This window comes from Stenella coeruleoalba, assembly GCF_951394435.1.
Source record: "Stenella coeruleoalba genome assembly, chromosome: 11".
NCBI lineage: Eukaryota > Metazoa > Chordata > Mammalia > Artiodactyla > Delphinidae > Stenella > Stenella coeruleoalba.
Genome location: NC_137157.1, coordinates 44,980,813 through 44,996,936, shown reverse-complemented (window position 1 = coordinate 44,996,936; position 16,124 = coordinate 44,980,813). Strand labels below are relative to the sequence as shown.

The window sequence follows — 16,124 nt, the reverse complement described above, 5'->3', positions numbered from 1 at the left end:
CCGCCCGTGTCCGGAGAGAGGCGGGGCTGATGGGAGGTGCCGAGGTTGCTGTCGCCTACGGCCAGAGCCCGTCTTAAAAGAAGCTGGGCCAGTCTCCCCAGGGTCCCAGCTGGCGTCGCGCCCTCCGCCCGCGTGCGCTCTCTGATGCCTGAACTGGCGGTGGACAGGGTGGGCCCCCCGCGGGAGGTGCCGGAGGGGGCGGGGGAGGAGCAGGAGGCGGTGTGATGGCCCTGGACGGCGAGCGGGGGGAACAAGAGGAGGAGAAGAAAAAGAAGAAGAAGAAAAAGAAGAGGAAGAAGAAGAAGGAGGAGGAGGCGGCGGGGGCTAAGAAGAGCAGCTCACCCTTCGCGGCCACGATGGGGGAGAACGACGCCGCGCTGCGGGCCGGCGGCAGGGGCCTCTCGGACCCGTGGGCGGACTCCATGGGGGTGCGACCCCGCACCACCGAGCGCCACATCACTGTGCACAGGCGGCTAGTGCTGGCCTTCGCCGTGTCCATCGTGGCGCTGCTCGCGGTCACCATGCTCGCGGTGCTGCTCAGCTTGCGCTTCGACGAGTGTGGGGCGAGCTTACCGCCCGGCGCCGACGGCGGCCCCGCCGGCTTCCCAGCGCGCGGCGGCAACGAAAGCCTTCCGGGTTCGGCCCGGCGCAACCACCATGCTGGTGGAGACTCCTCGCAGCCCGGGGCAGGCGGGGAAGCCAACCCTGAGACCCCGTCCGCCCGGCCGCCGTCGGACGAGGAGCGGCAGCAATGGCAGCCGTGGACTCAACTGCGCCTGTCGGGCCACCTCAAGCCGCTGCACTACAATCTGATGCTCACCGCCTTCATGGAGAACTTCACCTTCTCCGGGGAGGTCAACGTGGAGATCTCGTGCCGGAACGCCACTCGCTACGTCGTGCTGCACGCCTCCCGTGTGGCGGTCGAGAAGGTGCAGGTGGCCGAGGACCGGGTAGCCGGGGCGGTCCCGGTGGCCGGCTTTTTCCTCTACCCGCCAACCCAGGTCTTGGTGGTGGTGCTGAATAGGACGCTGGACGCGCAGAGGAATTACAATCTGAAGATCATCTACAACGCCTTGATCGAGAACGAGCTCCTGGGCTTCTTCCGCAGCTCCTACGTGCTCCACGGGGAGAGAAGGTACGGAGGGAGGCGGTGCCCGGCACCGCCCCACCCAGCCAGGTTGTTCGAAACCGCCGGGCAGCCGGCCACCCAGCGACCGGGCTAGCTTCGGATACCCGGGAAGCGAGGGATGGGGGAAGGAAGTGAAGGTGAGGTATGGCCATCACCCAGAACTCTCGGGGTCTCCCAGGTGCCTGGGCTCTCCCTGCGGCCAACTCCACAAACTCACTCACCAGTCTCACCAGTGCCAAATGCCACTCCTTCTCTAGGCTGGGACCCCCTGCCCCATCAAAGTTCCTTAGCCAGCCTGGGGCACACAGCAACTTTTTTTTTTTTAAAGGGTAGTGTGTAATCTGAGCGACGTCGGGCCAGGGTGACATCAAAAGCTTGCCTAGTTAGCATCGAGGGAAAATTCGTGAGCCCCAGAGGCCAGGGCAGCAGCGCATCCCGGTTAGATGTCAGGACAGGGCAGGCAGGGCAAGATCCTCCCCTCCCCCACCATGCCCGTTTCTGGAAGGCGCAGAGTATTGGATAGGCTCTGGCTCCATGAAGTTTTACAAAACTGGAAGTTGAGATTCTGGGCAGTAAGAGCCAGTCCCAGTGACAGAGTAAGGGGGCGGGGGTGGGCTGATGGTGGTGCTGGCGGCTGCCATGGCCAGTGCCAGCGAGAAATCTTCTTGCCTGTGCTGCCAGCTCTCTCCTAACACAGAGTGACTGCAGTTTGTTCACAAGTTACTGCCTCTGGAAATGGCTTCAGCGGTGAAAGGGGGAAAGCTAACCGTCAGTCTCAAATGCCTTGTTAGTGAGTGCCTTTGATGCTTTTTAGATTTGGGCAGTATTCTGTTTCTTCTTCTTTTTTTTTTTGAGAGGCTGTGGGGCTTTCCATCGCTTGTTTAGAGCTTAGACTTCAGAGTCCAACAGAACTGGGTTCAAATCTCGGCTGCAACTCTACTTGTGTTGAAGGCTTGAGGAAGCTGATTAAGCTAAGTCACCAATTCCTGACAATAACAGCCTCTAGTGCTTAATGAGCATCCTGTATTAACTCAATCTCACAAGAACCCCATGAGATAGATGCTGTCAACACTCCCTATTGTACAGATGGGGAAATGTGGAGGCACCAAGAAGTCGAGTAACTTGTAACATCGTGAGCCAGCAAAGCAGGTTTTAGGCTCAGGCAGTTTGGCTGCAGAACCTATACTTTTAGTTTTAACTTGGGGAAATAATAATAATAATATCCACATAGGATCGTTGCAGGTGTCCACGAGTAAATGCATGGAAAAGCACTTAACTCTGTACTTGGCACATAGAGTGCCCACTCATGTTATGAGTGTCCTGTGGTGTAAGCTCTCAAGCATGTTGTTGAATGAATAAACAAGTGATTCTTGCTTTTTTGCCCTAGCCCATTGCATTTAAAATAACTTTGATTCATTAAATGGCTGTAGGGCCAGGGAATAACCAAAATGAACTTAAAAATGAAGTCAACAACCTTAGGAGTGGAGGCAGGTTGGAGATGAGTAATGATGCCACTGGCAGAGCCTCCCCTGTTCTCAAGAGAGTCTCACAACAGCAGAAAACTTGGGATCAGAGCAGTCCAGGGCTCCTGAGGTCAGCAGGTTTGGCAGTGGAGAGCTGGGACTCAAATTTTGGTTTTCTGATCCCTGGACCAGGGCTCATGATGTCTGGAAGCTCTCAGAAGAAGCTGATATAGTATAAGAGGCTAGGGAAATTTCAGTGTGTTATAAGAGAACACAAAAGTGTTAGTAGTCCTGTGGTGTAGCCTCATCTAAATAAATTGTCCAATGCTTTAGTGGTTGTATGATAATTAAAGTCTCCTATAAGTGAATGTATAAATTATTCACTTTCAAACTGCTAAGATCAGATGTGGATAATTTAAACCCCCTCCCACCACTTTCTCTGACATATTCTAAAGAATACAGATTAAAAGGATTAAAAAGAAAATCCACGATCATATCAAATTTGGGGGAAAAGCATAGAAGGCACATTTGCATGTTATGTCAAAATGTCAGTAGTGGGAGTTGCATATCATTACTGATAAATCTTGCTGTGGTGAAATAAATACTTCCAGAAAGTCCTGTTTTTTGAGCCATGCCAAAATACATTTGGTGGAACTGAGCTTGTTTTGGTCAGTGCTTTCAAATGAACAGGACTCTTAAAAAGACCAGATGTTCCCGCGTGACCTATAACTGATTTCTTGTACCCTAGTGCATATTTGTATTCAAACTCTCTCGTTCAGTTTTCCCCAAAGATGGTTGAGAGTTTAACCTAGTGTACCTGTGGCTAAACTCTGCATCCCAATAGTTGTGCAGGATTTGCTGTTTCTGGAGATCCCAGGATGATTTTATTTCTAAACAGCCTCTTAGAGAAAGTACTTGTTCCTCTTTTTTCCCCTTCATTCCAAAAGGACATAAATGCAAACTCTAAATTTTCATTTGATTAGTGATTACGTATCTTGGTCTTTAGTTAGTCAGAATTTTTGCCAATTTATCAGATAATTTCTGGAATGAAAATAAATATTTAATCTGGCAATGGGGAGTCACAATGAGCAACCTGAAATATTGAAAAAGATCAATACTACCATTCAGTCTACCTTACTTAGTCTATGTGGAAACAACTTGTTAATAATCAATCTGATTCTTTGACTCACTCCTCAGAAGTCTGAGAGATGTACTTTGGGTCAGGCAGGAAAATTAGACTTCACTATGTGCTGTATGCCTTTGACCCTTTGAAGCTTCCCTGGTTTTGTTCTACAGGGAAGACTTGCCTCTCCCGGTTCTCATATTAAAATAAATGTTGGAAGACAGGCTCCCGGTTAGAACCTAAGGCTTCTCCACTTGAGGCACATCTTTTATTCTCAGTTAATCATTTGGCTAAAGGGAAATTCACCACTTGTTGAATATTAAAAATAATTCTCTTAAATTTGAAATGCTTACACACAGCAGATTAAATTGCAGAGTAAATTACCTCTGTTAGGCAATATATACTCCCTTGTCCCTCAGGTAGGTGGGCAGCAGGCAGATGCCATAATATCCTATAGTAGAATATACTTGCTTAGAATTAGGCAAAGTCTTCCTTTACCTGAAGTAATTGCCGCTTTGGGGCAGCCAGATGGCGAGCATACCCATGTTCAAAGTAGGGTACCTTAATTTAGATCCACATGGCCGGATTGAAAGAGGAAATTTACCCAAAGTAAATGAACATTTTATTCACTTTCAAAAGGGAGACTGTTTTTCTGTGACAAACTTTGGGTCTGTGACATGCCACAGTGACAGAAGACAGGATGAAAAAAGGAGGTCTTTTTCTGTCAAGGGTTATTTAGAGAGAAACCATGATCTCCAAGTAAAATGAGAAGATAAAATTGTGGTTCTCAAAGAGAATTGCCAAAAACTCCTTTGCAAAAATCTTGTGGAGAGCATAGAGGATTTTATGGGTAGTCATTGATCATTTGTGGTATCAGCATACATGGTTTGGTGCCTTGTACTTTTTCTGGAGTGAATTAATAATCATGGTATTTAATAAAAACAAGAAAACCACCATGTTGTTTTTATGTTGAAAGCAGCCCCATTTCTCCACTTACTCTGCTGAGGAGATATCTCTATATGAGCAAGTTGAAGTAAATGGCTTTTTGCCCTTCTAAAGAGGGCTCGGAACTGAAAAATCTGGGAGAATGGTTTGTTTCTTTGAAAACTTTTTATGTGATTCCTTAATGGACTTAGCTCATTGTTTTCTTGTCACTGCATACATAACCATATGGCCGAACTGAGTCCAGTGTTGGATTTTGGTCACAATTCAAAATGCCACCAGTAAACTAAATCTAGAAACTATTGGGGGAAAGAAGTTTTGACCATTTAATAATCACTTATTCAGGGAGGAAAATCCATACAATTGGTGTTTGTCATGCTGTGCTTTTGATCACCTTGGGTAGTAATAGAGTATACCTTATTTCTGAAAGAGTTAAATTAATTTGCCTGTGTTTTTATTTATTCAGAACAACTCTAAACAGGGCCTATATGCTCTGGATCTCTTTCAAGCAAAGATAGACCTGTGACTGGTTTCCCTGTGTTGGATTTGCATAACATATTTATTTCCTCAAATCAGTTTTTGCCACCGTGTATGTGGTTGGGCTTGAGACAACAGTACAGGGCAACCGTTTAGGTTTGCTTGAGGATGATGATGACATTTAATGATGACATAAAGATATTTGTCTCTTTAAGAATAGGACTCACTTCTTTAAGCATGGCTGTAAAGAATGGTATAAAAAGAGTGAAGAAGAAATAGTCTACCTTTAACTCATAAGTGTTTGACAGTCTGTAAAGAAGGGCATCCCTCCATAGCCCCAGGCTCATCCTCCTACCCACCAGCCATGATCATCACCTTATCGTCCTTTTAATTCTTTGTGTGTCCTTTATATCCTTTCAAACTTACAGTAGTGGCTGGGTTCTTCCAGAGTTTCTCAAAGACCCATGCAATCCTGCTTTTTGCCACTAGAGAGTGGCTGCTCTCTCCAACAGAATTTTGCTACATAGGATTTGAGAGAATATAAAGATGCAAAACACTTCTTGCCCTTCCCAGTTCTTTGGACAATCTGAAATGATTCACAGACAGGCACAGCTGGATGCTGGTGAGTGGGCTGTGAGAGTGAAATAAGACTGACAAGATCTTACTGAGTGGGGCTGAATTGAGGTGGAGGGTCCCAGGCTCCCCACTCCTGCCCTCCTTGCCTCCAAGTGTGCCTTCTCAGTCTCTGAATAAACAAGGGGCCCCAGGGTTTAAGGAGCTCCGGCGGCAACAGTTGTGCAGGGACAGGGGAGAATGGATTCCTCCCAGTGCAAACCTGTGTTGATTTGCCGGGTGAAGTTTTAGTTTAAGTATTCGGATCTTTCCTCATGACTACACACTCAAAAAAAAAAAAAAAAAAGAATCATAGGATGGAAAAAGAATCAAGTTATAAAATTGCCACTGTTGGTTACTTTTTATCTCTTTAAGAATAAGAATAAGCGAGCCACTTTTAGTTGTGTTGCTGGGTGGCAAGGGGTGTGTGTGTGTGTGTGTGTGTGTGTGTGTATGTTCAGGGACTCTGGAACCAGACTGCCTCGATTTATGTCTTGACTCTGCCGCTTATTAGCTTTATGACCTTGGCCAAGTTTCCTAAATGTTCTGCGTCTGGTATTCTTATCTGGAAAATGAGGATAATGATATCCTCTTTCATGGCGTTATTTGTGAGGATTACATGAGTAAAGTAATAAAGCACTTAGAATGGTGTCTGACAACTAGTAAGCACGTTTGTGGGTATGAAATACGATTATACTATTACATGACTGGACATCTACCCTTAGAGCTGGTACAAGGTCATTTAGGCTCAATGTTTTTGCCTTAGGTTTCCCCTTACTAGCAAGACAGTGGGAAATAGTCACTGTGGACATCCCTTCCACTGCTGTTTGTTTTGCCCCCCTATGCAGAGTTCAAAAGATGGGGGAGAGGAAGAAGCAGAGCCCTTCCACAGTGAAGAAGGAAGAGAAGAGAAAGGCTGTGGTATTTCACAGCTAGAGAAGCTCCATGCTTGGTCCAGACACTGAGATGGAGAGGATTGAGGGAGTGGGAAGAGTGTGTGAAACAAAAGGAACTCACAACTCTGATTATGGCCCTGCTCTCTGTCAGCAAACCAGCTACCAAAGGGTCAGGAGGGTGCCTTCCTTGTCACTGGAAGCTAGTACAGGAAAAGAAGAGCTCCAAGTACCAAGGGAAAGGCACATCAGTTGTTAGATACTGTTTTCAAGACTTTGTGAGTTCCACCAGTAGTAGTACTTTATAATACTTACATAATACTTTTTCTCTTTCCACTATTAAAGAAATGAATCGCAGACACTAGTTTATTTATTCTTATGAAAACCTAATATTATGGCACAGGAAAGTAATTTTAGTGCATTCATAATACTCTTCATCAATGATGATCAAGTACTCAGTGCTCATTTTCGATAACAGTAGTGTATAAAAATGAAAACAATTATGAATTTTATGCTCTGTTTTTATAACACGATTATTCACATGTGCACCACTTCCTACATACATTTTGCTGGCATTATTGCATTATGTTTTTAGTTTACTAGAATGGTTATTTAAAAAACAATAGACTACGTGCTTGCTTATAGCACTGAATGTTCAGCAGGAACACTTCTCTTCTGAAATGGCAGAGTTTTACTGACTCATTGAAGTACATAAAAACACAGAGTCTAAACAACGACCCATTTTGGCTTAAAATGTTTTGTCATTGAGTAGTAATTTGCATTTTGATTAACAACCTTAACTTTAAATGGGACGTGTAACTTCCATGATCCTGTAACTTTGCTCAGTTCCTGGAAACAGTTGAATAGTAGCTGGATGATCTACTGGATCACTTCTTTCGATCTTGGGAGTTTTTATTACCAATTTTAAACTATTGCAACCGTAGGCAAATTGCAGTTGCGATAGAAGCAAGTTCAAAGAGCATTTTTCACTGTGCTGTATGTGTGGTCTGCATAGATGTGGTCAAAATGGAAACTTCTCAAAAACGCCTTGCCATTTTTGAGGTTCTCTTGGTTTTGGTGGGCTCTGCAATGAAACATGAATCAATCTGAATACTAGCAGTGTTATGCAAATGTTTGTTTCTTCTGCATATTTTAACCTGATGAAAAGGCAAACTGAAAATAATGGAACAGAAATTGTATCATATACTGTAATTTGTTGGCAATATCAACCAACGTTAATGCATTACTTCTGCTGAATCTTATAATGACTTGACACAAGTAGCTTGCCTAGTTGAACTTCCGCAGAAATAAGAAGAAATCAATTCTCTGTATCCTTAAGAGGCAACATAGAGCTTTAAGCTCTACTTCTTAGCTCAACCAAAATGTCAAATAGACAAGTTGTTAAGAAATCAAGTAATTTATTTTAGATGGAAGAGCATTAAAATACATGTATATTATTCATATTTTTCTAGTTATGCTAAAGTGACATTCTTGGAATAACACTTCCAGGATGTCACTTTTGGAGGTGGAATGTTTTTATGATAATAGAGGGATTCCTTAAAAGATACAAATGATTTTGTTTGAGAAAAAGCAGGAGAAAAGTAGACAACAAAATGCTCTTCCCCATTACCTTCAGCCTCCTACTGTTTTATTTCTTGCTGTATTTACATAGGTATTTCACATCCTTACTCTATATTAAAATGTTCTCTATTTTTAATTAATTTTTTGTATTTTTTTCTACCTGGTGTACTGCTACCACCTCAAACTCCACCTGAAATTTGCTCAGAAACCAAACTCATTATTTTCTGCTCCGAATCCCTTTCGCTAGAGGTCTCTGGCGTTTCTACTGACGGTAAGCAGGAAAGCAGTCTCACTTCCGCCAGTTGAAGGCAACCATAAAATATACGCAGCGAAGACAAGATTATGTTTCTGAAATCCAACAGACACTGTTGCCTGTTGGGGGCACTGAGCCTGAAACTGGCTCTCTTTGTTAGAAAGGAGACTATCAAGGGTGAGAGAGGTAGGTGTTCGAGGTAGACGGCAACACTGGGCTCCGAGAAAATCGGAACCTGGAAGAGAGCAGACAGGGTGCGAACTTCATATGTGAGGCACAACTTTTTTAAAGGTTTATTTCTGTGCTACCAGTAGTCAATTGGCTCACTTCTCCAATGTGTCTGTGACCCTTACTACCCAGGAATTTACGCTTCCTCCTCCATAAAGCCTTCCTTCAGTTCTTAAGACTGGTGGTTCTCAGCGGGGTCAGTTCTGCCTCCCAGGGGACATCTGCAATGTCCGGAGACGTTTCAGTTGTCACAGCGGGAGAGAGGGGGTGCTACTGGCATCTAGTGGTAGAAGCCAGGGATGCTGCTAAGCACAAGATGGCCCCGACAAAGAATAGTTATCCACCCTCGTATGTAAGTAGTGTCGAGAATTCTACCACTGAATCACCAATACTTAACATTAAAAAAAAAAAAGTCAGTAGTGCCAAGGTTGAGAAACCTTGCTTTGGAAGATGTAATTTCTTCATGCATTTTCCCTCGTTGTCATGTCTTTTTGTACGATACCTGTTTAGGCATATGTTTTATTTATTTTATTGGAGTATAAACTCTTTGAGGGAAGGAAGCACATCTATTTATCATTTTCTCCACAGCGTTGAACACTTAAAAATGGTGACTAAGAAAAGCAAATGCGTTATAATAGATCTTGTAGCAAAAAGCCATTTAGCAGTAACGTAATTTAATATTTTAAAAACATCTCATCAAATTCAGGGAATATTTTATTTTAAATTTTTGTTCAGTTATAGGATCTCAAGCTTGGAAAAGACCCTAGGTGTAATCTAGTCCAACTGCTCTTGTTTCCAAGGGGCTTGTTTTGATTTGCTAAATACTGAATTGAAATTCAATTGCAATCGTCCTCAGGTGCCAGACTGTGAAATTGGTATTTCCTCATTTAGACATTATCAAATATATGTGGCCCTCAGTGCATAGATATATACTGTGTGTAGGAATTCATTAAGAATATTAATTGCAGAAAAAGTCACTAGATGATCTTTATAGTTCCTTTCAACTCTGAGAATCAGCTATTTAAATTGCTAGCCTTACTAACATATTTACTTACTATATGAGGCAAAAAGAGACTTGAGCACAACATGATTCTTCTGCATAAATATTTGGTTTATTAATTTCTCATTAGCCCAGAGGTATTTAGATCTTCTACATCTAATAAATTCCTACCCTTTAATTACTGAATACCAAAGACACCTTTGATTTTTTACTTAATGACTAATACACTCTACGTACAGCCTCTCTGTTGAACTCTTGCAGAACTTTCCCCTAGTATTATTAGTTGTTTCTTATGTATTATATATATTTCCCTTTTCAGGTAGATTGCAAAGGCCTTAAGGACAAAAATGGTTATATCTTTTAAAAAAAAAAAATCCTACCACACACCTAATAGAGTGAAAATCACACATAGCAGACAATATCTATTTGCTCAATGACTGGAATTGGATTTCTCAGGTACTTGAAAGTTAAAAGGGAACACTTTTCCTCATATATTAAATTCCATAGGTATCTTTTAAATAGCCTCAGTAAAGAAATATAAAGCTCAGTGGACATTTTAATAAGAAAGATGAGATTCAAGCACATATGTAAGACAAAAGCACGTGCAAATTGTAAATGGGTGCATCTTAATTAAAAGTTACTGACACTCCGTTAAGCAAGAACTATATTACTGTCAGTAGAAAATAGGAAAAATATTACCAAGATGCTGGCAAGTTTGGAAAGAAGAACCTTTATTACCAATAGTCAAATTAAAACATTGTTTATAAATTATGGCTAAAGATTAATTTTACTGTTTTTGAAATAAAATTACCTTTTACTCATACACAGAAAATGTGAATTCTAGACCCGGCTTTGCGCTAATTGCCTGTGTAACTTTGGAGAAATCGCTTAACCCTACTGGAGCTACTTTCTCATTTTAGGAATTTACGAGAGCTGGACAATTTGTTTCTAAGATTGCTTCCAACTTTAACCTTATATTTTTCTGAAGATTTATAGTTAAAACTTCTTTCCTATACATTACCCCATTTTATCATCTCGACAGTTTTGTAAGGGAGGCCTAGAAAATATTATTTTCCTTCTATTAATGAAAAAATAGACTCAGGTAGTTAAGTGATTTATCCAAGCCTGGTATGCAGCAGCCCAGTACTATTTCAAGGTAATTCTCAATTCCCCTCTCTCAGAATAAATATACAATTAATCTTGAAAACTTATTTTTCTCTGTTTTAGTTTTCTCTGTTTCAAAACTAAACTTTTAAAAAGTAAGCCTTCAATAATGCATGTAAGCTTCATAATTTTAAAAAAGTATAAACATTTACATTTCATGGTTTGAGCCAGGGATAGCCAGTAAGATTCAATACACATGTCAACACCTACTGATCGGTAGTAACTGCCTGAAGTGCTGTGCTGAGAATAATTTTAAGGCCAAGTTTTGGCTCAGCGGGAAAGTGTGCCGTGTGAGATTAACCATGAACACTGTGGATGATGGAGAGGGGAGGGGTGGCAGAACTACTATGGGGAAAGAGCCTTTTAAAGAAATGACTTGTAGCACTCAGTAATGTTTTATGAAGGGTCTGTTATTGACTTATGTCCAGTTTTAACTAATATCATATTTAAAAGTTTAATTAATTTATGTCATGAATGTTTTCATAAATAATGGCCCCATTTTTAAGTTAAAAGTGTGTCCTTTTTCAAGTACTTAGTTTGAGTGTTTTGATTTGTAACCGTAACAGTGAAAGAATGTAGAGGGTGCTTCTGGAGTTTTAATGAGATGCAACTTTGCAGCTTGATCTGAAAACTTGAGGGCATTAAATATTTTATATATATATGTGTACACATTGATGTATTTATTATATAGATATTTATTAGTTAATTTACTTTATTATATTAGCATAATTTATATAGTAAATATATGTCATGGGTGGTAAAAACCAACGGTATCTGGATTATTCTATGTAAAGGTATATTATAGCACTCCAGGAAAGGTTGAAGATATTGTGAATCAGTGGCTGCTGCTTATTAACTGCCGTCTGGGTGCTGTTCATCTATTCACAGTGATAGGTGCTTTACATCCCCTTTTCCATTCTACTAAGCTTTACAATGCTTTTTAAGTTAGGCATGATTATTTCCTTTTAAGCAACGAACATGTACACCTTAGGGAAATTTAGCAATCATCCAAGATGATTCGGCTAAGAAATGTTGTGGAGCCAGAATGCAGACCAAGTTTTGTCAGATTTCAAAATGCTTTTCCTTAACAAAATCAGGCCATTTGAGACTGAGATTTGAGGACATAGATGTTTCTCAGTGATGGTCTATGCCCTGCTTGTATCTGACAAGTTTTGGATTTTGATTTCGTTGTCTTTACTGGTTGTACAGTTTCGGAGAGGAGACTGAGGCATACCAAAAAGGAGAACCATTATTTTCCAGTACTTCCAATATGATGATGAGTTGTTTTTCTGTAAAGTGTAATATTTTGTCTAATAAGCATAGCTCTGGGTTCAGAGAATTTCCTTTAGTTGAGACAAAAGTTCCCTGAAGAATTTTCATTGTTGTGGAAATATGTATGAAGTATGCTTCCATGCTATTCATGCACTTAAGTTTGATTCAGAAAAAAACTCTCGTAATTTTGCTAAAGCATATTATTTTATAAGCAGAAGCATATAAAGTGGTTATAACTTAACTCAAGCCACAAATGTAATTGAGAATGTCATTTTCTTTTTTCCAGGTTCCTTGGCGTTACTCAGTTTTCGCCTACACATGCCAGAAAGGCATTTCCTTGTTTTGATGAGCCAATCTACAAGGCTACTTTCAAAATCAGCATCAAGCATCAAGCAACCTATTTATCTTTATCCAATATGCCGGTGGAAACTTCCGTGTTTGAGGAAGATGGATGGGTTACGGATCACTTTTCACAGACCCCTCTCATGTCCACGTATTATTTAGCCTGGGCAATTTGCAACTTCACATACAGAGAAACTACCACCAAGACCGGGGTTGTAGTAAGTATTTCAAGCTTAATGTTGTTTCTGGATAATGTACACTGATTTCTGGATTAACAATGAATCATTTCTATTCTCTTCACAACTTACATAGCTGAATTCTTTCCTTAATCCTTGGAAGGAAAATTATCTTCCTGGTTTCAGAGTCAGAGAGGAGCTTCTCTTCTATACCCAGCCCTCTTATTACTTTAATCACCTCCCCACCCCTGCCATTCCTGTCCTTCTTCATCGCCTGAGTATCTCTGGAACAACTATTGTCTGTTATGGGAAATTGCCTCTTTTTATTTACATGATGGTAAAGCTTCTTTTTACTGTAAAATATTTCAAATATACAGAAAATGTGGAGAATAATATAATAACCTTCTACTAGCCAGCTCTATAGAATCTAAACATTTTACCATCTTTGCTTCAGTCTAATTTGTTTTTTGAGAAAGTAAAGCATATTGGATAGAGTTGAAGCCCTCTTTGGACACCTGCCTGATCTCATTGCCTTGCTTCCTACCTCCTGCCTTGCCCTGAATTTGGATTTTGCCATTTCCATGCACCTTATCACACAATTATTAAGTATATTATTAATTATTAAGTATAAATCTATTTACAATACATTCCATGCTTTAAAATTTCATATAAGTGGTTTTATATTATAGATATCATTCTGCAACTTTATTTTATTTTTTGCTTAAAATTTTGTTTTTGTGGTTTATCTGAATAGAATGGTTGAGTGAATATATCAAAATTTGTCATCCTCCTATAAATGAATATTTTAATTTTTTTCTGATTTTCATTGATTAACAACAATGCTCAGTGAACATTTTTGTACGTAAGTTCTTCTGCCAGTGTGCTAGAATTTCTGTAAGGTACAAAGCTTCTTTTAGCCCATAGTATGCAAGTGTATAGAAATATGTACTTAGAGAAGGGTGATATAAGGGAAGCCTAGAGAATTCACTCTCTGTATTAAATTTATAACAAGAATCAGTTGGATTCTTTAGGATCATTAACATTTATAACAGCATGTTGTTCTAGGCACTTTTTACACGTTACTGTATTGCGTTAGTCAGATTTAAGTCAGGTCATGCCTCTTAAGAACTTTCTCCTCATTTCAATGGCCTACACAATAAATATTCATTTATTTTAATTTTCATGTCAACCCTAAAGCAAGGTATTATAATTCCATTTTTCCAAGTGAATAAAGTGAATTTAGATTTAAAGAGATGAAGTAACTTTACCAGAGTAAAAAGTAAGCAAGTGGTAGGGCTGCAAGAAAAACTTCTATTGGTCTGATCCCAAATTTGGGACTCTACCCACCCTGCCCCCCTCCCCATGCCCTAGGAGCTCTGTTTCACCATTTCACCTGTGTGTCGATATGAGAATTCAGGTAATGATTCTGTCCATCCAGTGGCCATCATATTTGGTGTTGCTCAAACATAACAGAAGAAGTGTACAGAAATCTATATTCTTATTTTGTAGGAAGTTCATAGCTCCATAACAGCCTAAATATTGAATAATGGGTTTGGCTAAATAAATTTTTCTCACCGTTACTTTCAATTTAAATCACTGTGGAACCCATTTAAAAAATAAAATCTGCCTGCATACAAAATTAATGCCATTATTAAAGAACTGTGTATAGTGAATTAATCTACATAATCATTAAAACAGTACCTTAAATGCTGGCTGTAGAAGGCTAGAAAAAAGATATTTTACTCTTTTGGACTTCTTATTTGGTATGTTGAATTCCTCTGATGTTTGTTGATGTCTCCTATGGATACTTCAAGGCTATACATGTTGGACCATACACAGAAAATGACATATCATTCCCTTATACATCTTCAAAAGTTGATGACTGACTACTTGATGTGGGTCTGTTAGGAGCATAGGGTACATTGGAAGTGTTTTTCCTAGTATGATTTCTTTAAAATATCCTAAAACTATTCTCAGCTGTATACAATTATGCTTGTTGCTAAGTGATCCATATTTAAAACCAGGACACACCCTAATTATTTAGATGTGACTTTTATTAGAGTTAAGAATTCAAGAATTCAAGTAATTAGTAAACATTAAAAAATTCCTACTTATTTTTATGTGGAAAAGATAAAACATGCTACCAGAGAACATTGGAAGGTCAACTGAAACAAAAATTTGCTCTACAATCTAAAAATACTAAGAATAGTAAAAAGGAAAATTGCCATTGGGAACCCTTGTTTATCAACTGTGGAATTAAAGTATAAAACCTGGTTTTCTGGGGAGACCTTCAAGATGGCAGAGGAGCAAGACGTGGAGATCACCTACCTCCCCACAAATACATCAGAAATACATCTACATGTGGAACAACTCCTACAGAACACCGACTGAATGCTGGCAGAAGACCTCAGACTTCCCAAAAGGCAAGAAACTCCCCTCGTAACTGGGTAGGGCAAAAGAAAAAAGGAAAAACAGAGACAAAAGAATAGGGACGGGACCTGCACCTCTGGGAGGGAGCCGTGAAGGAGGAAAGGTTTCCACACACTGGGAATCCCCTTCTTGGGCGGAGACGGGGGGTGGCAGAGGGGGGAAGCTTTGGAGCCATGGAGGTGAGTGCAGCGACAGGGGTGCGGAGGGCAAAGCAGAGAGATTCCCACACAGAGGATTGGTGCTGACCAGCACTCACCAGCCTGAGAAGCTTGTCTGTTCACCCACCTGGACGGGTGGGAGCTGGGAGCTGAGGCTCGGGCTTCGGAGGTCAGATCCCAGGGAGAGGACCAGGGTTGGCTGCATGAACACAGCCTGAAGAGGGCTAGTATGCCACCGCTAGCCGGGAGGGAGTCCGGGAAAAAGTCTGGACCTGCCTAAGAGGCAAGAGACCATTGTTTCAGGATGCATGAGGAGAGGGGATTCAGAGCACCGCCTAAACGAGCTCTAGAGACGGGCGCAAGCCACAGCTATCAGCACAGACCCCAGAGACGGGCATGAGATGCTAAGGCTGCTGGTGCCGCCACCAAGAAGCCTGTGTGCAAGCACAGGTCACTATCCACACCTCCCCTCCTGGGAGCCTGTGCAGCCCGCCACTGCCAGGGTCCCGTGATCCAGGGACAACTTCCCCCGGAGAACGCACGGGACCTCAGGCTGTTGCAATGTCATGCTGGCCTCTGCTGCCGCAGGCTCGCCCCGCATTCTGTACCCCTTCCTCCCCCCAGCCTGAGTGAGCCGGAGCCCCCAATCAGCTGCTTCTTTAACCCCATACTGTCTGAGGGAAGAACAGATGCCCTCAGGCGACCTACATGCAGAGGCAGGGCCAGATCCAAAGCTGAACCCCAGGAGCTGTACGAACAAACAAGAGAAAGGGAAATTTCGCCCAGCAGCCTCAGGAGCAGCGGATTAAATCTCCACAATCAACTTGATGCACCCTGCATCTGTGGAATACCTGAATAGACAACGAATCATCCCAAAATTG

The 16,124-nt window shown here is 41.5% G+C and overlaps 1 protein-coding gene across 2 annotated transcripts in view; it reads left to right on the top strand.

Moving 5' to 3' along the window:
• The first annotated feature begins 207 nt into the window (after positions 1-207).
• The window catches only part of TRHDE (thyrotropin releasing hormone degrading enzyme), a 398,879-nt gene continuing 382,962 nt past the window's right edge, over positions 208-16,124 (top strand). For both annotated transcript variants that reach the window (XM_079937605.1, XM_079937606.1), the window contains exons 1-2: positions 208-1,135; positions 12,424-12,697. In XM_079937605.1, the coding sequence (XP_079793731.1) occupies positions 225-1,135; positions 12,424-12,697 (1,185 nt within the window). In that variant the 5' untranslated portion in view covers positions 208-224. The remainder of the gene's footprint in view (positions 1,136-12,423; positions 12,698-16,124) is intronic.